Source organism: Rhinopithecus roxellana, chromosome 2 (assembly GCF_007565055.1).
Source record: "Rhinopithecus roxellana isolate Shanxi Qingling chromosome 2, ASM756505v1, whole genome shotgun sequence".
Taxonomy (NCBI): Eukaryota; Metazoa; Chordata; class Mammalia; order Primates; family Cercopithecidae; genus Rhinopithecus; species Rhinopithecus roxellana.
The window spans coordinates 161,220,587-161,241,980 of record NC_044550.1 but is presented as its reverse complement, the minus strand read 5'-3'; the positions used below and the strand labels follow the sequence as shown (position 1 = coordinate 161,241,980).

Genomic DNA, 21,394 nt, shown 5'->3' with positions numbered 1-21,394 from the left:
TAAAGCAATGGCTTATTAGGAGGGTGTGAGCCATTGGATCATAAATTAATGAAAGAACCCAGACTGACTTCTTAGTACATTTTCTCTTGCTATAACTGAATACTTGAGACCAAGTAATTATAAAGAAAAGGAGTTTATTGAGCTCACCGTTCTGGAGGCTAGGAAGTTCAAGATCGGGCAGCTGCATCTGGGAAGGGCTTCATGCTGCATCATAACATGGTGGATACCATCACATGGTGAGAATGCCTGTGAGATCAGTGAACAGGCAAATGTGCAAAGGAGACCAAACACAAATGGGACCTAGCCTTATAACAACCCACTCTTGTGTTAACTAATCTAGCCTCATGAGAGTAAGAACTTATTCCCACAAGACAACATTAATCTCCTAATGAGGACAGATCCCTCATGACCCAAATGCCTGTAATGGTCCCACCACCTCTCAACACCATTACACTGGGGACCATGCCTCTACATGAGTTTTTTTTTGGGAATGCAAAGACAAAGAGTAATAAAATCAAAAGTCAACAGAATGGTGTGCAGGATGACACTAGGTAGTCTCAATTTTGATAGAAGAAATCAGTTGCATATCTGCCTAGCCCTTGGCACAATTTATGGTAATTGATCCCTGTAGAGTTTGGGCCCTATATTGGGCCTCCTCCCCTTATGTGATGGAGGCAAGATGGAATTTTTATAAAGACATCTTAAGTCCTGGGCAAAAAAGAAACTCATTTAGGTGTTTATTTGATGGCCCGAAATTTTAAAAGAAGTTGTTTGAGGAGGCCATTATGTATCTCAACTACACCAGTTTTCGGGGACCTATGATCTCCTGTAGCATAATGACACGTGCCAGGGGACGGGGAATGAACAAAGCTACACCCCTATACAGATAGAATATGCCCAAGGACCCAGTATTGGCTCCATCCTGTCTAAGATACCCTCAGTAGCTGTGTGAGCTTGTGGGTACTGTACCTATGACCCAAAACATAATGAGTATAGAGGGTCATGGGCTCAGGTCTGTTAAGGCTCCTATTTTCAGGAGTGTTCAGCAGGCATCCAGCTCTTTGTTATTTAATAATGTACAGCACGAAACAGAGAGGAGCAATTTCTTGCATCAGAAGACCATGGCCAACTTATGGCCATCGTAAGTGGTCCAGGGGCACCAGGAGGCAAGAGAAGAGGTTGGCAAACCCTCTATAGTGAAAGATTCTCTGAAGGCACTAATGGTAGTGACTTTTGATTTAACTTTGGAAGTAAAATTTGTAAATGAGAAATATGTTACCATCAAAACAAACAAACAAAGGCACTAAAACATGTGGACTTTTATGTCCCTAATGAGCATCAGTGGATCCCTTTGGAGGAGGTTGTCATAAAAGTAATGTCACACTTGTGCTCCTGGAGAAAGGTGGAAGCAGCTAAGATCTTGTCTTGCAAAGATTCTGTTGAGGTACCCCATGGATAACCTGGAAGGTCTATGCGTCTGTTTGTAGTTGGGGGCAAACTGCACATGACAGGCTGTTGAAAGAGGCATCGAGTAGAACATTAGTCACATTAGTAAGAGTGAAATACTTGCCAGTTGCTGATTGGATAGAATGAGTAATTTTGAGAAAAGTTGGGGAGCAGAAGGGGAAGGACCCAGGGTCCCTGTGAGCCCCCATGCAAAGCATAATCAGTACCTTTCCCTCTTCTTTTTCTTCCTCTTAAACTAAATCTTTATAATAGATTATATTTCTAGATGGCTAAACTCTTTTCTTCCTTCCTTCCTTCCTTCCTTCCTTCCTTCCTTCCTTCCTTCCTTCCTTCCTTCCTTCCTTCCTTCCTTTCTTGCTTTTTTGGTCTCCTTTCAGTACCAGTTTTTTGTTTCTGTTTTGACAAAGAGTGCTTACCAGACAAGCTCCTGGTGGTCCTGATGGCCTCTGCTGTGGGCAAAGGCCTCCCTTTCTAGAGTGTCCCAAGTAACCTCAGAGAGGATGGGAGCTACACTCAGGAGGGCAATAATAGCAGAGTTCTGATTTTGGGGCAATTGAGTTTTAAGAAGAGGCTCTTCTATTGAGAAATCATGGTGTCAGGAGTGCCCGGGCACGTTGGTCTGGAGGTTGGCAACCTTTCATAGGCTGAAGAACATCTCCAGGCATCTTAGGGAGAGCAGGATGGGAATTCTTTCTCCTCTTTTCCTCTTTCATGAAGAATTTGACCTTCTATGTCCAGGGATGTGATCCATTGCACCCCACCAGGTCCAGGGACAAATCACAATAGCAGCAAGGCCAGAAACAACAAAGAGATTTGCCCGTATAGCAATATTTAAAGTTTTTGGGAGTCATGGTTTTCCATGGGGAGATACCCTGCACCTCGCCACCAACCATTAGAGATGGGCCTGTCCAAATTTGGGATTAAATGGGTCAGTATCTTTAGAGGGTCCCAATGCTCAGGGGTCCAACAGTCAATGTCAACCCATGATGGACAGTTCAAGAAGGACCTCACTTGTCCAGGACTTTGTCCACTAGAGTAAGAGAAGATTTGTTACAAGAAGGGAGTTGTGCCTGGGCCTGAATGCCCAGCTCCTGAACGCTCTGTAGTGAGCCCTGTCTATGGTCTTGGCAGGCAGGTCATCAGTCTCGGTGCCCTCAAAGCATCCTAGGGGCAGCCACTCTCTGCTCCTCCTCGCTCCAGGAAGACTTTGCTATGATAATTAGCCTAAATTGCCTGCTTAACCTCACATCTGCCGGGTCACTTGGTCCAATAAGGTGTGCACTGGGGACCTCTCTCACTCCCAATGGTACTACCTGTGCAAAGCAAGATCTGCGGTCCTTCCCTTGCCACAATTTAGACTAGAAAACCGTGAAAGGGCACAGCAGAGGTAGCACAAAGCAGTGGCAGCCAAAGCACAGGCACCCCACCAGCGGGCGGTGCCCTCCCAGGTAGAGCTTGCTGGTTGGCATAGTCAGTTAACGAGCCAAGAGCAGCGGGAGGCACGGTCCTTATGGAACACTGAGTCACCTTGCCGCCTGCTCAACTGTCCCAAAATGTACCTGTTGGATTTTAACTCATGAAGGTGACCGAATGATGACACAGTGCTGGTGCCATTGGAAAAAGAATTTATTACAGTTACCTCCTCCCCCCCACTCCCTTTTCTGCAGGTTTCACATTTGTAGATTCAATCAACTGCAGATCAAAAATATTTTTTAAAAAAACAATAAAAAATACAACAATGAAAAATAATACAAATAAATAATACACTGTAACAATGACTTATACAGCACTTATGTTGTAATAGGTATTGTAAGTAATCTAGAGATGACTTGAAGTATACAGGAAGATGTGCATAGGTTATATGCAAATACTATGCCATTTTATAGAGGGGACTTCAGCATCTACAAATTTTAGTATCCACGGGGGTCCTGGAACTAATCCTTCTTAAATGCCCAGGCACGACTGTACTCATCTTTCCAAAATGAAGGGGCATGCCACTGCACACAGGGATTCGGCAAGGGAAACATGAGATTTGGGTCAGGTGGTGAAAGCAGGAGCGAGGGAACACCTAGGCCACAGCCTTTATCATCGTTTCCGAGGGAAAGTCGAGGTTGAATGGAGAACACGGTCTAGGATGTGCTGGTTTGAATAATTCTAGCAGGCTCTGGGGCACATGGTCTGGCTGTCTGGTCCTGTCTCTGGGTAGATTTAGGGTAAGGGTAAACACTAGCTTGGTGTGTGAGGGTTAGATAAAGGGAATGGTTGGCTTACATGTGGCAGTTGTGATCCCAAGTATACTGTATTATCTTTAGGCATTAGCTAATCCAGGGAGGGTCTGTCTCTCCCTGAATTTATAAGGCTCCCAAAGGTATCAAAACAGCATGAGTTGAAAAAATTAAAGCACGGAATTAATACAAACACTCAGTCTCATAGATTAAGGAACCTGAATGTCACCATCATGCTTGGTTTTGTATCACCTCAGCTTTTCTTTGCATTTGTGCTTTGTTTTCTCAGACTAATTTTCTCTACTTCGTGGGAAACACGGGTGTCTCCAGTTCCAAGCCAAGCAGAAGTGTGAACAATCCCAGGGAGAGATACGATAGGTTGGTCTTGAGTTACATTTCTGCCATTGGACTTGTCAACCATGGCCAAAGAGCAGGATTCTATGATGAACAGCCCAGGCCTCTGAAACATGCAGTTGGGTTTGGAGGAGGAGCAACTATTCTCCGAGAAACAGAGCGCTGTTCCCAGAAGGGAGAGAATCTATAATGTAAATGCCTGGGCTGGAAGAAAGCTACGGATAAGGTCAACAAAGAGGTTTTGTGGGGGCGCATTCAAGATTTCACCTTAGGTTCATCCAGACCAGGGGCTGCCAATCTTTCCAAGGATGAGGATCCTTTTACAACATCCACACTCTGTGCAGACCTGCTCGTCGCAGCACTCAGTCACAAACTGTGACTGAGAAACAATGTGATGGTGAGAGTGACAGCAGCTACCACTTGAGCAATTTGTAATTTAAGCAATTACTCCTTGCAATTTGCTTGGATAATCTCATGTAATCCTTGAATCATGCTTAGGAGACAGGTACTGTTGTTATCCACATTATGGAGAGGAGAAAATAAAAGATCACTCAAGGCCAGACAGCTAGTGACTGGTGGGCCAGACTCCAAAACAGATCATTGATTCAAAAAAAAGGAATTCACCTAACCTATGTTATATTATCAAAACATAACCTATGTTATCAAAAAGTGCCACATGGCTGGGTGCGGTGGCTCATGACTTCAGATGGATCACCTGAAGTCAGGAGTTAGAAACCAGCCTGGTGAACATGGTGAAAACCCCGTCTCTACTAAAACTACAAAAATTAGCCTGGTCTGGTGGCAGGCACCAGTATTCCCAGCTACTTGGGAGGCTGAGGCAGGAGAATCACTTGAACCCAGGAGACAGAGGTTGCAGTGAGCTGAGATGGTGCCACTGCACTCCAGCGTGGGCAGCAAAGCGAGACTCTATCTAAAAAATAAGAATTAAAAAAAAAAAAATGCCACAATAGCACATGGGAACTGGGTAATGCCTTTAAATACAATTGCATTTTATTTACTACAATACTATCTACGGTCATTTGAAAATGAATTGTACATTTGTTTACAATAAATGTTACTAATTGCAATTTTTTCTTTTAAAATAATTTTTAGGCCTGGTACAGTGGCTCGTGTCTGTAATCCCTGCACTTTGGGAGGCTGAGGCGGGAAGATCACTTGAGGCCAGGAGTTTGAGACCGGCCTGGCCAACATGGCAAAACCTTCTCTTTAATAAAAATACAAAAATTTGCTGGTGGTGGTGGTGGGCCCCTGTGACCCAGCTACTCGGGAGGCTGAGTCATGAGAAGCACTTAAACCTGGGAGGCAGAGATTGCAGTCAGCTGAGATTGCACTGCTGCACTCCAGCCTGGAAAGACTCCATCTCTAAATAAATAAATAAATACATAAAATATTTTTTAGAGACAGGGTCTCACTCTGTCACCTAGGCCAGCGTGCAGTAGCACAATTATAGCTCACTGCAGTCTTGAATTCCTGGGCTCCAGTGATTCTCTCACCTCAGCCACCCAAGTAGTTAGGACTGCAGGCACATACCACCACACCCAGCTAAGTTTTAAGTTGTTTTTCTTTTTGTTTTGTTTTTTTTTTTAGAGACAGGGTGTCATTTTGTTGTCCAGATTTGTCTCGAACTCCTGGACTCAGGTGATCCTCCCGCTTTGGCCTCCCAAAGCACTGAGATTATAGCCACTGTGCTTGGCAATATGTTGCTAATTTAATGGCCTCATGAATCCCTGCAACATCTCCCCTTTCTAGCCCAATGTCGTCTATTCTCCCTACCCCAAGCCTGCCCCTGCTCTGGAGTCCTTTGGGGTCACCACTTGGAAAACTCTGAGATAACACAGGCTGCCACTCCCGAATGGCCAAGTGGAAGAAATTCCACAGTGGGACTGGGAGAGGAAAAACAGTATAGGCTTCCCATAACCAGCTCATCCTGAGAACTTGTACACCATTTCAAACATGGCCGAGACAAACCCTACAGAGGGACGGTGTCATCTGAGTGTGACAAAGGGAGGGATAGAGAATTAGACCCCAGCCCACGGGGCAGGTTTGATTTAGCAATGTGGTCCCCCTTCTTTCAATTTAAATGATCTGAAAACAAAAAAGGGGCCAGAAACCTGTTTCACTCTGCCTTTAAAACAATTATCTGAATAAATTCAACAACTTAATTTGTCTTAGGCTTAGAACTTACACTAACAAAATATTGTGGTAAATTTTCGTATTTAGCAGTGATCGGGCTGATTTCGGCTCATGTCTTTCCCAGATTTGGTTGCAAGACTCCTGTTTCCAGTTTTCAGAAGCACCTGTGACTCCACTGAGATAGCATGTGGCGACCTTATCCAGGAAGACCAGTCTGACGTATGAAGAGTTTTTCCTTCCAACTTTGTCTCTGTCTACCTGATTTATAATCATACTAAGAATCTGCATAGCACAATATCATTGTCAAAGCCCTTCACTGTGTGTTATTACTATATTAGATCTTTTTAAAATCATTTTATTTATTTATTTATTTTTGCAGAAACAGCATCTTGCTATTTTGCTCAGGCTGGTCCTGAACTCCTGGACTCAAGCAATCCTCCTGTGTTGGCCTCCAAAAGTCCTGGGATTACAGGCATGAGCCACTGCTCCCAGCCCCATCAGATCTTCATAGTCCTCCATAAGGAGTAGCCATTATGATCACCTGAAATAAAGATGAGGAAACTGACTTCTTAGTGACTACCCTCAAGTTTGTTGAAGTATTTCATTTCAACAAGCACTAGTTTGCTAAAGCTGGGCCCAGCTCTCCCATTCTAGTAGAGAAAGTACAGTATTTTTTTCTTACTCTGATGGAAAAAGATGAAAAGTGATACCACAATGCAAAACTAAATATGGCAGTAACTGATGCACACTTCTAGGAAGAGTCCAGGAGAAAGCTGCACAGGGGAAATCTTGGTACCTCTTCAGTTCACAGCCTGACCTGGTTTAGCTTCGAGAAGCAGAGAGGACCACAGAAAAGGAGAGAAAGAAAGGGAACAGACACTTACAGGGAGGTGTGAGACAAAGGGTGAGTAATTCAAAGGCTAGAGAGGGATGGTGAATATGTGCTCACATAAAACAGGTCACTCTCATTTAATAGCTCTAAAGACTTTCCCAGCTCTAATTTCTAGGGTGTCAATAGCTATATAATGACTTCATGGGAAGGTAAGAAATATGTTGTTTAAGGAACAGCTGCAAAAACTCCAGTTGCCTACAGAATGGCATTAGGCTTGATCGAGAGGCAAAATATGTCCTTTAAGAGGTTCTCTGTGCTGATTATTAACTGTAATCATTGCGGGGCACACACACAACAAAGGATTTTTTTAGGATTTTTTATTTCCATAGGTTTTTGGAAAACCAGTGGTATTTGGTTACATAAGTTTTTTAGTGGTGATTTGTGAGATTTTGGTGCACTCATCTTGCAAGCAGTATACACTGAACCCTTTTGTACTCTTTTATGCCTCACCCCCTTCCCACCCTTTCCCCCTGAGTCCCCAAAGTCCATTATGTCATTCCTATGCCTGGTGTATTAGTTCATTTTCATGCTGCCGATAAAGAAATACCTGAGACTGGGAAGAAAAAGAGGTTTAATTGGACTTACAGTTCCACATGACTGGGGAGGCCTCAGAATCATGGCAGGAGGAAAAAGGCACTTCTTACATGGTGGTGGTAAGAGATAATGGGGAAGAAGCAAAAGCTGAAATCCCTGATAAATCCATCACATCTCGTGAGACTTATTAACTACCATGAAAATAGCATGGGAAAGGCCATCCCCCATGATTCAATTACCTTCCCCTGGTCCCTCCCACAACACATGGAAATTCTGGGAGATACAATTCAAGTTGAGATTTCAGTGGGGACACAGCCAAATCTTATTATTCCACCCCTGCCCCCTCCAAATCTCATGTCCTTGAATTTCAAAACCAATCATGCCTTCCAAATAGTCCCCCAAAGTCTTAACTCATTTCAGCATTAATCCAAAAGTCCACAGTATGAAGTATCGTCTGAGACAAGGCAAGTCCCTTTTGCCTATAAGCCTATAAAATCAAAAGCAAGTTAGTTACTTACTAGATACAATGGAGGTACAGGTAGTTGGTAAATACAGTTGTTCCAAATGGGAGAAATTGACCAAAAGAAAGGGGTTACAGGGCCCATGCAAGTCCAAAATCCAGCCAGGCAGTCAAATTTTAAAACTCCAAAATGATCTCCTTTGACTCCAGGTCTCACATCCAGGTCACACTGATGCAAGAGGTGGGTTCCCATGGTCTTGGGCAGCTCCATCCCTGTGGCTTTGTAGGGTACAGCCTCCCTCCTGGCTGCTTTCATGGGCTGACGCTGAGTGTCTGCAGCTTTTCCAGGCATACAACAGTGCAAGCTGTTGGTGGATCTACCATTCTGGGGTCTGTAGGACAGTGGCCCTCTTCTCACAGCTCCACTAGACAGTGCCCTAGTAGGGACTATGTGTGGGGGCTCCAATCCCACATTTCCCTTCTGCACTGCTCCAGCAGAAGTCCTGTAAGAGGGCCCCACCCTTACAGCGAACTTTTGGCTGGGCATCCAGGCATTTCCATACATCTTTGGAAATCTAGGTGGAGGTTCCCAAACCTCAGTTCTTGACTTCTGTGCACCTGCAGGCTCAACACTGTAGGAGATCAGTCGGAGTGGTGGGAGAAGTTATAGGGAAAGGGCACAAACCTTCTGAAAGGTCAGAAGGCTCTGCAAAGCTTCAGGGAGAGTAAGATAAAGGCAGCTGTTCTCTTACCCTGAGGCAGAAGGCGAGAAGTAGGTACAAGGGAGTGTAGGGGAATTTATCTAAATAGGCTTGTTTACTCAGTTTGACCAGAAACCGACTTTTGATCATCTGCACGTGTGACCCACTCCCTAAAAGGAGAACAATAAGTGTTAATTACCCACAGGCTGTGTTTGCTCCAGGCTTTTGGCTTTATGCCTATACTAAATAAAAGCAAGCAACTCCAGCTTATCAAGCCTGCTCTTTTCTTTGGTTCCTAGTGCCAGCAGCCCCCTAGCTGCTGTTACACTGCATGCCTGTGTCTGAGTGCTCCTTTCATCTGTTGCTGGGCCAGGGTCTGTGGGATGGACCCAGCAGCTGGTGCCCCGTGTGAGGCTCAAAGCTGCCAAGGCTTGATGCTTCCACCCTCTAAAGCCACAGCCTGAGCTTTATATTGGCCCCTTTCAGCTGTTATGCCCAGACCGTTTATTCCCCGAAGAAGACCACCAGAGTCAAGAGTCAAAGCCAAGCGGCAAGGATCTTTAATGCAAGTTCGAACTTGGTCCCTCCGTTCTACAACATACCAGAGGGCCTGGAACAATGCGTGCGCTTGCTTTTTATAGCTCGAGGTAAGCAGGACTTTCCAGGTTACAGAGGAACAAGGCATTTCTCTAGGCTACCGCATTACAATTGGTTTACATTTTAAATTATGCCTTTAGCAGCTTTCTTATTGGTTCCTGCGCTTTTACAAACGGTTGTAACCTTATCAGAGATTCTCCAGGTGTTGTTTTTCTTTGAAATATATGGAGGAATGTGTTTGTGTCGGGCCCAGGAAGTGGAGGCATTGCTCAAGGCTGTGATGTGTTTGTGTCGGGCTCAGGAAGTGGAGGCATATGGGGGGATGTGATGTGCTCAAGGCTGTGATGTGTTTGTGTCGGGCCCAGGAAGTGGAGGCATTGCTCAAGGCTGTGATGTGTTTGTGTCGGGCCCAGGAAGTGGAGGCATATGGGGGGATGTGATGTGCTCAAGGCTGTGATGTGTTTGTGTTCTTTCACAGCCATCGCTGGAGCAGCTGGAACACAGGTCACCAGGTCCCAAGGCTGCACACAGCATGGGGACCCTGGGCCTGGTCCCCTAAACCCCTTTTTCCTCCTGGACCTCTGGGCCTGTGATGGGAGGGGCTGCCCTGAGGGTCTCTGATATGGCCTGGAGATATGTTCCCCATGGCCTTGGGAATTAACATTAGGCTCCTTGCTACTTATGCAAATTTCTGTAGCTGGCTTGAATTTCTCCCCAGAAAACGGGTTTTTCTTTTCTATCATATAGTCAGGCTGCAAACTTTCCAAACTTTCATGCTCTGCTTCTCTTTTAAAACTGAATGCCTTTAACGGTACCCAAGTCACCTCTTGAATGCTTTGCTGCTTAGAAATTTCTTCCACCTGATTCCCTAAATCATCTTTCTCAAGTTCAAAGTTCCACAAATCTCTAGGGCAGGGGCAAAATGCCACCAGTGTTTTTGCTAAACCATAACAAGTCTCACCTTTGTTCTAGTTCCCAAAAAGTTTCTCATTTCCATCTGAGACCACCTGGCCTGGATTTATTGTCCATATTGCTATCAGCATTTTGGACAAAGCCATTCAACAAGTCTCTAGGAAGTGACAAACTTTCCCACATTTTCCTGTCTTCTGAGTCCTCCAAACTGTTCCAACCTCTTCCTGTTACCCAGTTCCAAAGTCACTTCCACATTTTTGGGTATCTTTTCAGCAACGCCCCACTCTACTGGTACCAATTTACTGTATTAGTCTATTTTCACAGTGCTGATAAAGACATACTTGAGACTGGGAAGAAAAAGAGGTTTAACTGAACTTACAGTTCCACATGGCTGGGGAGGCCTTACAATCATGGTGGGAGGTGAAAGGCACTTCTTACATGGTGGCGGCAAGAGAAAATGAGGAAGAAGCAAAAGCAGAAACCCCTGATAAATCCACCAGATCTCATGAGACTTATTAAATATCATGAGAATAGCATGGGAAAGACTGGGCCCCATGATTCAATTACCTCCCACTGGATCCCTCCTGCAACACATGGGAATTTTGGAAGATACAATTAAAGTTGAGATTTGGGTGAGAATAGGGTCAAACCGTATCACCTAGCAAAGGATTTTTTATGCTCATATTTTTCTTAGCCATTTTATTCAAAGCAGTTAGATGCCATAATTTATGCATCATCTGGAATTGTTTAAATTCTTTCTGCAGAAGGTGTGATTGATGATTGTTAAAAATGTCAGTAATTGTCCTACTGTCCAAAATGCCTCCAAAATCAAATAACCTTTGAATTGCTGAATGTAAGTGCAGGAATGTATAGTGGAGATCACGTAGGTCAATGCCACCAGTTTAAATCCATCCATTTGATTAACTGGACAAATACTTGCCTTATTTGTAAAAACTAAAGCCCCACCTGTCAGGGACCTAACACACAAGAAGATTATTTCTGCCTCAACAGAAGTCTGACATGGATGTGTCTATCCACGGTGGATCATTGCCAGTTAAATCCATTGTTGGCAGTATAACCCTGGGTCTTGCAAACTTTGTGTCTGCAATTAAATCAAATGTCCAACTGACAGTACACTGTCTGGGACACAGCTGGTGCTTTTTATCAATCTTTTTGGCACCAAGCATCAAGGATCAGTTTCCCTCGAATGTGACCGGAACCTCCCAAACCTGTTTTTCGTCCCGCCACAGGGGCACTGAATTATCCTGTTATTTGCCACCAACAGATGGACCAAAATGTAGAATGAGGCTTTCTCCTTGCAGAACCTGATGTGGTTCCACTGCGTTGGTGAGGTCCTGCTGATAAGCTCCAATAAAGAACAGTTGACAACCACTTTGGAGTAGACTCTGCCTTATAGGAAAGCCCAGGAGTGGCTCATTAGTCCTAAGACGGTACAGAGACCAGACATCCATGTCAAGTCTGTGAAGCTCTGTGGACAGAAGCTCAAAGACCCACTCCCAAGACAGTAAAGGAAAATATACCCACTCTACAGACCTCACTACTCCAAAAGGAAGCCTAGCACTTAGTGGGACTGTTTGGGGTTTGCAGATGAAATGTGCCTCACCCACGTATTTTGCTCAGCTCTGTGTACAAATTGACAAAGAAAATCTGTCAAATCAACCAAATTTATTTGGTGGGGGGGTGGGCGCTGAAGGGGAGTGACTTGCACAGCAGGTGCAATGGAAATAGTGTAATAGGCATGTTGGCACCCCCTAATTTTGGAGCTTGTAAACCCCAAGACTCTTTAGGAACTACAGATATATCTTACCTTTATCTACACTGTGTGGAGCCTGCAGCAAAGGGATGCAGCCTCTGCCCGGATCACACCCCTTGGGGCACTGATTTCAAGGGCATGGCTCCCTGCTACCTTCTGCTTGAGACACAGCTGCTGTCCTGCACCTGGGCCTTAGAGAGGACTCCTAGTTACCCTTGCACCAGATATTCCCATGCTGCATTGGTTCCCCTCAAGTACTAAGGACAGAATCGAAATGCACAGATTTCTCATATTAAATGGAAGTGGAACACTTCATAGGGCAAGTCTGGTCTCACAGATAATTCTCTTTACACAAGTAAGTTGAGACCTCACCTTTAAGGTCTTCTTGTCCCTCTCTTGATTACTCACAGGGGCAGCTTTTGACTACCTGGAGACCACTCCCAGGAAGTCTGTGAGGATGCTGGGGCTTGGTTTACTGAAGACTAAAAGTGCTGGTGTCTACCTGGTGGCAGCAGTCATCTAACCCCAGAGACAACTCTGGAAGAGCTACTGCAGGAGGGGCCCATAGCCCAGTGAGCTACATGGAAAGCCATCACCTTTGCCTTATTCAGTGCTCAGAAGAACCAGACACACCTTTTTCACCTACTCTTGGGTACAGCCAGCAAGCTGCCTGGTTGGTGACAACCAACTGGTATATTAAGGACACTCCTCTATGGGGCTATTGATAGCTGCTACTGCAGCCTCATGAGACATTTTTGTAACCCTTGTGGATGCCATGGAAAGGATGCATATGAGGTGAGACAACATGAAACAAAGTGGGTAACTGGACCCTCCAGCCCTGGTGGCCAGCATCATTGTCTCAGTTCATTATTGGACTGGAGATGGTAATACTGCCACTAACACAATAGGCTCAAAAGTTAAGTGCCACAGAGAGTAAAATGGCCTATGGGGACTGTGATCCCTCTCCGCAGTTGATCTTTCTGTCTAAAGGTGACAGGGATCCTTAGCTCTGGGGGTGGGACCTGCCTTTGTCTGGCAAATACAATACATTTGTCCTCTGCTGTCACCTGGTGGCCATCACTGGTATGCAGGGATAATTGACAACTGTCATCATGGAGTTGCCTTTCTGTGAAGCTGGCAGATTCTGGCCACACCATAGTGGCACTGCAGACTATTCTCTGCCTTGCTTAGTATCTGGCTCACTTGTAGTTATACAATGCCACACTGTTCACAGCAATGGGGCCCTCAGTAGTGGGCTAATGGACAAAACATTCAATGTACATTTCATGTCCTTGGTCTCAGGTTGGTGGCATTTTTAAGTGGTAAGATAGACTTTGGAAGATGTGACTGAGAAAATTGCTAGACACATGATGTTATCTGCACTGTGTCCTACACGTCTTTAGCAGACAGTGTGAGTATTACATGCAGGTACTCCTCAGAGGAAGCTTTCCCCTTCAGAGGAGATGTTTGGAGAAAATCAGGACAGAAGAGGCAGGATTCAGGGAGATCGGTTCTCTATGTCCATTATTTCACCATGAAATCTCTCAACCGATGCTCTTTTTCTTTTTCTTTTTTAAAAAACATAATTTACCCTACTGCCTTGGAAGCCTCACTAGTTTAATCATTAGGCGACACCATCAGTGACAACACAAAAAGGGTGACTCCAATCTGTTGCTTCTATCACCACCTGGTTTGGGTTATTGAATATGGAAGATCGTATGATTAATTGCTAGAATTTGTGGGCCCTAATGAACTCTTTCAGTGGCCCAGTTGTACTACTGTGCCCAGCACTCGTGATTGGTGGCTCATCGATGAGAAAGGCCTGGGTGTGGGTGAGTACTTGATTAACAAAGATAGATGTAGCAGTTACTGAATTAGAACAAACAGATTATGTCACTGTCGAAGGAAAGGAGCACTCTCAGTACTAGGGAGAAACCACCTTTTACATTTCGATGTATAAACCAATTTCAGTTTATTTTTTGTGTCAAGTAATAGTATTCACATTTTTCTTACGGATATGCTGTTATTTCAGTATCTTTTGGTGAAAATGATTTCATTTTCTTTTTTTAAATTTTTTTTAAAATTCAAATCAAATACATATATCATTAAATATGCCATCGTAGCCATTTTAAGTGTACAGTTCAGTAGCATTAATTACATTTGTTATGCAACCATCACTGCTATCCACTTCAAGAACTCTTTTAATCTTATGAAACTAAAACTCTATAAACATTAAACTAACTTCCCATTCTCACCTCACCATAGTCTCTGGCAACCAACATTCTACTTTGAGTATATCTACGATTTTTGGCTAGTCTAGGTACCTCATATCAGTGGAATCATGCAGTATTTGTCTTTTGTGGCTGGCTTATTTTATCTAGCATGATGTACTCATGGTTCATCCATGTTGTAGCATATATCAGAATTATCTGCTTTAAGATTTAATAAAGCCTTTCCTTTTAGGATGACTGAAATATTGTTTGGCCAATGTTACTGTTAATATAACACATGGGCATGTTAAAATACACATTTCTGGGCCTCACTCCAGTTACTCTGTTCAGTTTGTCTGAGGTGGAGCCCGAGAATTAGCATTTTTTAAGATAGAGTCCCACTCTGTCCCCCAGGTTGGAGTGCAGTGGCAAAATCTTGGCTCACTGCATCTCCGTCTCCCTGGCTCAAGTGATTCTCCTGCCTCAGCCTCCTGAGTAGCTGGGATTCCAGGCGCCTGCCACCACACCCAGGTATTTTCTGTATTTTTTAGTAGAGATAGGGTTTCGCCATGTTGGCTAGGCTTGTCTCAAACTCTTGGCCTAAGGCCATCTGCCCACCTCCGGCCTCCCAAAGTGCTGGGATTACAGGCATAAGCCACCACCCCCGGTTGAGAATTAGCATTTCTAAAGTCCCCAGCAGAAGCAGATGCCTCTGGCGCACCTGTCACCCTTTGGGTAGCACAGATTTGAATTGTGTTTCATCATTAAAATCACTGGTCAGCTATATGGTGACCTTAGTTTAAAATGTTGGTGAAAAATGGTCTGTGACAAATCCCAGCCTACCCTGTGATGTTTATAAATTGAACGCCATGAAATTAGAATTGGGTGGACCTGGATTTCTCTGCTGTCCTGACTCTTACAAGCTGTGTATAACTCACCTCCCCAGGCTTTCAAGTCCCTTGATTTATAATTGGGAATAAAACTATTTACCTCTTAGGGATGTGGTGAGAGTTACATGAGGGGGCAAGTGAAAGGCTCAGAGCCCTTATAAGAAATAGACTTGGTATGTCACAGTAGATGTTTGATGTATATATATTTTAGAAACTCAACCCCAGCAAACGTACCCTGACTGCCCCCCACTCACAGCCTCCTATGTTATCTCCTACACTCATCAATGTGTTGTCTTGGTTTCCACTACTTCCCTGCACTTCTAAGATGTGAAACCTAGTCAATTAGTTCATCTCTCCCCTATCCAATGTCTTGCACAGTGCCTAGGACATAGTTGATGATGAATAAATATTTGTTAATTGTGTGAACTACATATAGAGGCCATATTAGTAGTCTTCAACTCAGGTTACACATAGAATTGCCTGGAGATTACCTAGGATACACCCCAGAGATTCTAATTCAATGAATCAAGGGCAGTGTTTCTCAACCTTGGCTGCATATTAGGGTCACCAGGGGAAATGTAAAATTGCACATGCTCGGCCCCATCCCTGGCCAGTTACACTGTAACCTCTGGGGCTGACATCCAAGCACCAGTGTTTTTGAAAAGTTGCCCCAGGTGACTCCATTATGTAGCTAGGGTTAGGCACTGCTGGGCTAGATGGGGAAACAATTTAAGTACATCAAGAGTGGACTATTGGGCCAGGTACAGTGGCTCACATCTGTAATCGCAGCATTTTGGGAGGCCGGGGTGGGCGGATCTCCTGAGGTCAGGAGTTCAAGACCAACCTGACCAATATGGTGAAGCCTTGTCTCTACTAAAAATACAAAAATTAGCTGGGCGTGGTGGCACACACCTGCAATCCCAGCACTTTGGGAGGCCAAGGTGGGTGGATCATCTGAGGTCAGGAGTTCGAGACCTGCCTAACCAATATGGTGAAACCTTGTCTCTACTAAAAATACAAACATTAGCCATGTATGGTAGTGCATGCCTGTAGTCCCAGCTACTTGGGAGGCTGAGGCAGGAGAATTGCTTGAACCCAGGAGGCGGAGGTTGCAGTGAGCCTAGATCGCGCCACTGCACTCCAGCCTGGGTAACAGAGCGAGACTCCATCTAAAAAAAATAAACACATAAATAAATAGCCGTTAAAAAAAAAAAAAAGACAGAGTGGACTATTAATATGTTCTTAGGTAAAACAAATATGAAATTAAGAAGAGAGTGAGTCACTTTTTGCGTATGTCTAGTAAAATCCAACTTCCTTCCTTTCCAACACTGTTGATTAATTTAATTGCTGAGTGTATGGGGTTGTTCTGTTTCAGGTTCACTTCTCTACCATTTTGGCTAGTTGTTATTGCTGCAGGGTGACTGTGCTGGATTGACTAGTGCCCACCAAAAATTTATGTCCGTCTGGAATCTGTGACTATGATCTTATTTGGGAATAGTGTGTTTGCAGACACAATGGAGTTAAGACAAGGTCATTCTTGATTAGGATGGGCCCTAATCCAATGGCTGGTGCCCTCATCAGGAGTGGGAAATGCGAACACACATGCAAGGGAAAATTGCATGTGAAGACAGAGTCAGGGATTAGAGTAATATGTCTATCAGCCAAGGAATGTCAAGGATTCCAGCAACTTTAAGAAATTGAGAGAGAGGCATTGAACAGATTTTCCCTCAGACCCTCCAGGAGAAACTAACTTTGGTGATATCTTGAGGCACTTCTTGCCTCCATCGCTGTGAGAGAACACATTTCTGTTGCTTTAAGCCACCTAGTCTGTGTAATGCATCATGGCAGGCTGAATAAAATACCATGACTTAATGGGTATCCATGATCTCTATAGCATCTAGGTATCGCGTTCGTTAAGAAGATTAAAATCGTATTTCTGAAATCATTCCTTTATTTTGCACACACATAGCTGCTATTTACTGAACTTCCTCTAACTCCAAGTCCATGTTGCCATTCAATGAAATGTGACAAATTCATGTCTTGCTCAGAAGGCTAAACTGGAAATTCATGAATGCGTTACATATTTAAACTTTCATAGCAGGCTCAGATCAACAAAGCAAAACTTCTACAGATAAAAAGTAGATGTGTACACTTGTCACTCTTGGGCCCATCAGCACCTGTTCCCTATCATATCACTGAACTCTGTGAACTCCAGAAAGGAAGGTTTCTTTTCCAAACTTCAGAGAAGCTGCAGATCAAGAATTTGGCCAGTTGCATCTGGTTAGAAACTCCCTTCTTCCAGTGTGAGAACGTTGGACTGAAAGCGGCATAATACAAAAAGAGATGGTTCTCTGTCAGGGAGAGGTCAGCTCTGAAAAAAAAAAGAAAAAAAAAAGGAAGGGATAAAAAATTCTTTATTAGTTGTTATGGGCTGAATTGTGTGAATTGTGTCCCTCCCGAAACCTAAAAACCATAGACTTAAGTCCTAACCTCCAGTACCTCAGGAAGTGTTTGTACTTAAAGATAGGGGCCATTAAGGACGTGGTTAAGGTTAAAGGGGGTTGTTAGGGTGGGACTTCATCCAGTATGAACGGTGTCCTAACAAAAAGAGATGAGGACACAGATCCACACAGAGGAATGACAGTGAGAAGGCTGCCATCTATGACTCAAGGAGAGTCCTCAGAAGACACCAATCCTGCTGACACTTGATCTCGGACTTTCAGTCTCCAGAATTGTGAGAAAATATATTTCTGCTGTTTAAACCACCCAGTCTGTGGTATTTTGCTATGGCAGCCCTAGCAAGCTAATACAGTAGTCCTATGCGGCTCATCTGCAGGATCAAGATATTGTTTTAAGCTTTAGCACCTGTATGCATCTGTATGTAAGCTGCACATCTGTCTGTATAAATATGCATAGATGGATGTCTAAATGGGTACTCTTCTAATTGTTAACATTGCTTATCTCTGTGAGGTGAGATTATGGATGAAGTTTTGAAATTCTTTGTATTTTTCTGTTGTGTTTGAATTTTTCAAATGATTTGTGTGTCTTATTTGTGGAAAGACCAAAAAAATCAACTTTTAAAAGAAAAAAAAAAAAAACAAGCACCTCTCCTCAACAGCAATTTTTTTGTTTTGGCTTAAGTGGTCCATTTTCTCCTCTAGGACCGATCTGAAATATTAAACAAGCAGAAAATCTCCAACCCACAGCAGCAGACACCAGAACAACTTTGGTGTGACCCGACATTTCTTGCTGCCTGGGCGCTATTAGAAAAAGCCTTATTTGTTTTGTGATATTAGTTATCAAAGTGCTGCTTATCAGGAAATCTGCTTTTTTCCTATTTTTCTGACATAGATAATATGAAAAGCCTCAGAAACTCTCCTTTTAAACTCAAAGTACACGAATAAGACTAGAATCCCATGTAAATGAACTCCTTGCTGATGCATAAAATTAATGAAAGCTGCTGCATTTAAGGAGAGAGATCAGTAATCAGCTTTATTTCCACAAGAAAAAGTTTGGTCTTTTAAAAGCAATACTTGCAGTTGATTAAATCTGTTATTATTAATTCGATTTTCTCTTCTGTGATAAACAAAAAGCAGTTAAAGGCTTTGAGAGCTGTGAGAAAGACTTTGAAGATTATTTGACTCAAACTTTCCTCGGTGCACACCACCCCCCACCCTAACTCGACGGCAGGAGAGGAAACAAGACGAGGTGTGGCGACACCTCCACCATGACATGGCACCTCGGCCACAAACACTGCAGCAAAGGCTTTGTTCAGTAGGAAACATCACCCGGCAGAATTCCAAAGGCCTAAGTTTAACAGTGAGGTGGCCCCATCACAAGGAGATTCTCCACCTTGGCTGCACATTCATATCATTTGGGGGAAAGTTTTAAAAGTATACATTCCTGCTCTGCTATGCTGGAGACATAGATGGAACCATCTGGCGAGGGGCCTGGGCATCAGCATTTTTAGAGCTTCTTGTAGGTGATTCTTATGCATCCCCAGCGTAAGTGCCACTCCTGATGAACCACCTCATCTACTCTGCTCTGCAACAGACAGCCTCAAACCCACCCCCAAACACACGCTGAGACTCTGATGTGGTCGCAGTAGCTGTGAAAGTGCTAAGTGCCACTCACGTAGTCTCTGTATGTGAGTAAAGGAAAGGGTGTTACCTGCAGGGGTCTTTCACTTGTCACCCTTGGAAGAAGCTGATGAGAAAGGCACACAGGGCCTGGAAGGGTTTCCAACAGTGTTCCCAGGCCTTCTTCTTTGCTTCCTCATTCCCTCCAGGCCCGGGTCCAGGCTCGGTAGCTTTGGCTGTGGGTAGGGTGGTGGGTTTGGCTTTTCCCAGCTCTTCCATCGAGTCCTTTCCCAGCTGTGTTGCTTCTGTGAGTTTCACTATGGCCTTGGGTCTCAGAGATGGTGTCCCAGCCTCAAGCTGCTGGTTGGGCACTGGGCTGCCTTTGAGGCTGGAAGTCACCTGCTGCATGTGGGCCTGGGGCCCAGCCTTCCTGCACACGGATGGCCTCAGCACTGGGGCCCCCTGGCATGCATGGTGAAGGCGCCTCAGCTCCTGCAGGGCTTGGTTCCAGTAAGGTTTAGGGTCAGCAACAAAAGCCTGGCACACACTGGGCTGCCCCCTGTACTCACACCAGTATGTCTGGTCTGTGTTGTGGCAGTCGACGCGAAGCCAGACTTCTCCAGCATCTTGCCCCAAGCTGCTGGGGCGCATAGTGCAGGAATCTCTCCCTCCAGTCTGGAAATGGAATTCCTCCCCAGTGCTTCCTTGCTTTTGCCTCGGGGTCTGACCCAAAGTCCCCAGGCAGGACAAGGTCACCAGCAGGAGGCAGGGGACGAACTTCATGGCGATGCTCTAATAAACTTGCCTGTAACCCTGCACCAGAAGACAGAACCCAAGTGGGACGAGTCTCCCTTTAAAGGGTGCTGCACAAAAGACTCTTTCTCTGCAAGGGTGGGGAGGGTGTTTTGCAGCAAATGAGAAACATGCCCACAGACCTTAGACACATAATACTTGGCAAGGGCAGAGCAGCTACCAGGGGCCACCTACCACAAGCAAAGTGAATGGTTTTCCTGAGTGCATCAGAGAGATCTGCCCCAGCCCTGTCACACACAAAGCACTACACACAGCTTTGGGGTTGAGGGTTTTACAGTTTTCCAACCACAGGGAGCTTGCTCTAAAATTGGCCCTTGTATGGGAACAGCCTTCTTTGTCAACATTTGGTATATGCCAAGGTGTGGCAGTGGAATTCTGGAAAGAGAGGTTTGTAGCTGGGAGTGTGGGCTGCCTCGAGGCTCCCCTCTGCTCCTTGGAATCCCCATCCTGGGGGACCATGGGTTTAGATAATCCAAAGGATGCCAGAATTTTGTGAGCCTAGGTGTTGAGATGGCCTAGCAAATGCAAAAAAGACTATGTGAGGCCATGTGAGGATGTGTGTGCTAGAGGGACACAGAGACACTCCTCCTCCCACCCACCGAGCTGAGAGTCACCTGGTGTGGCCTTTGTGGGGCTGTCCCACCATCACTGTGGCCACAGGCCACAGTGCTGCAATGCTCACTTCTCTTCTTATTGCACACCTGACAATTGCACCAACTGAATGATGACCAAGAAGGCATGCAAATATATGTTCACACTGGGATTCAGTCTATTTTAGATCATGAATTCTATTTCAAATTCAATTAACACAGTTTTCATTATATCCCAGAAAAATATGATTTTAAATATTATTATTATTGTTCTAAACACAGAAACAAAAACAAAATAAATTGAAAATAACTTTTGGTTCTGTGTCAAGAATCATATTTTCATATGGTCATAACTGCCTTTTGGTGACCTTCCAGAGGTCACTGTGGAGTGGACTAAAGGTGGCAATTTGCTGTTAGGGATAGGGTTGACGGACGTTGCAGGACTAGTTTGAATGAGAAGGATCTATCTTGGTGAACCCACGTGGGGTAGTTGGTACCTGGCACAGCTTTCCTTCCACTTGGATAACCTGAGTCCTGAGAAGACCTAGTAGCGCTGGAACTAAAGTCGGACTGAGCTTTGGCAGCCACTGTGTGTGTAGTGGTGAGACCCTCCCAGAAGAGGGCATCACCCCAGGTGGGCAGCAGAGGAAGCTTCCAAGTGGTGCCAAACCTTCAAGACAAGTCAGTCAACTTGTCAGGCTGAGAAAGGGTAAAGGGCATTTTTTTTTTTTTTACGAGATGG

The 21,394-nt window shown here is 44.6% G+C and overlaps 1 protein-coding gene across 1 annotated transcript; it reads right to left on the bottom strand.

Annotated features, from left to right (window-relative positions):
* Positions 1-17,103: 17,103 nt before the first annotated feature.
* On the bottom strand, positions 17,104-20,140 carry FGFBP2 (fibroblast growth factor binding protein 2). The gene is made up of 2 exons (XM_010358126.2): positions 19,341-20,140; positions 17,104-17,541 (listed from the first exon to the last, which is right to left on the bottom strand). Exon 1 carries the CDS (start codon positions 20,030-20,032, stop codon positions 19,361-19,363), a length of 672 nt encoding a protein of 223 aa, XP_010356428.1. The 5' UTR covers positions 20,033-20,140; the 3' UTR covers positions 17,104-17,541; positions 19,341-19,360.
* Positions 20,141-21,394: the final 1,254 nt, after the last annotated feature.

Coding starts and splice junctions, on each gene's coding strand:
- FGFBP2 (XM_010358126.2), bottom strand. CDS start 20,032: ATGAAGTTCGTCCCCTGCCTCCTGCTGGTGACCTTGTCCTGCCTGGGG.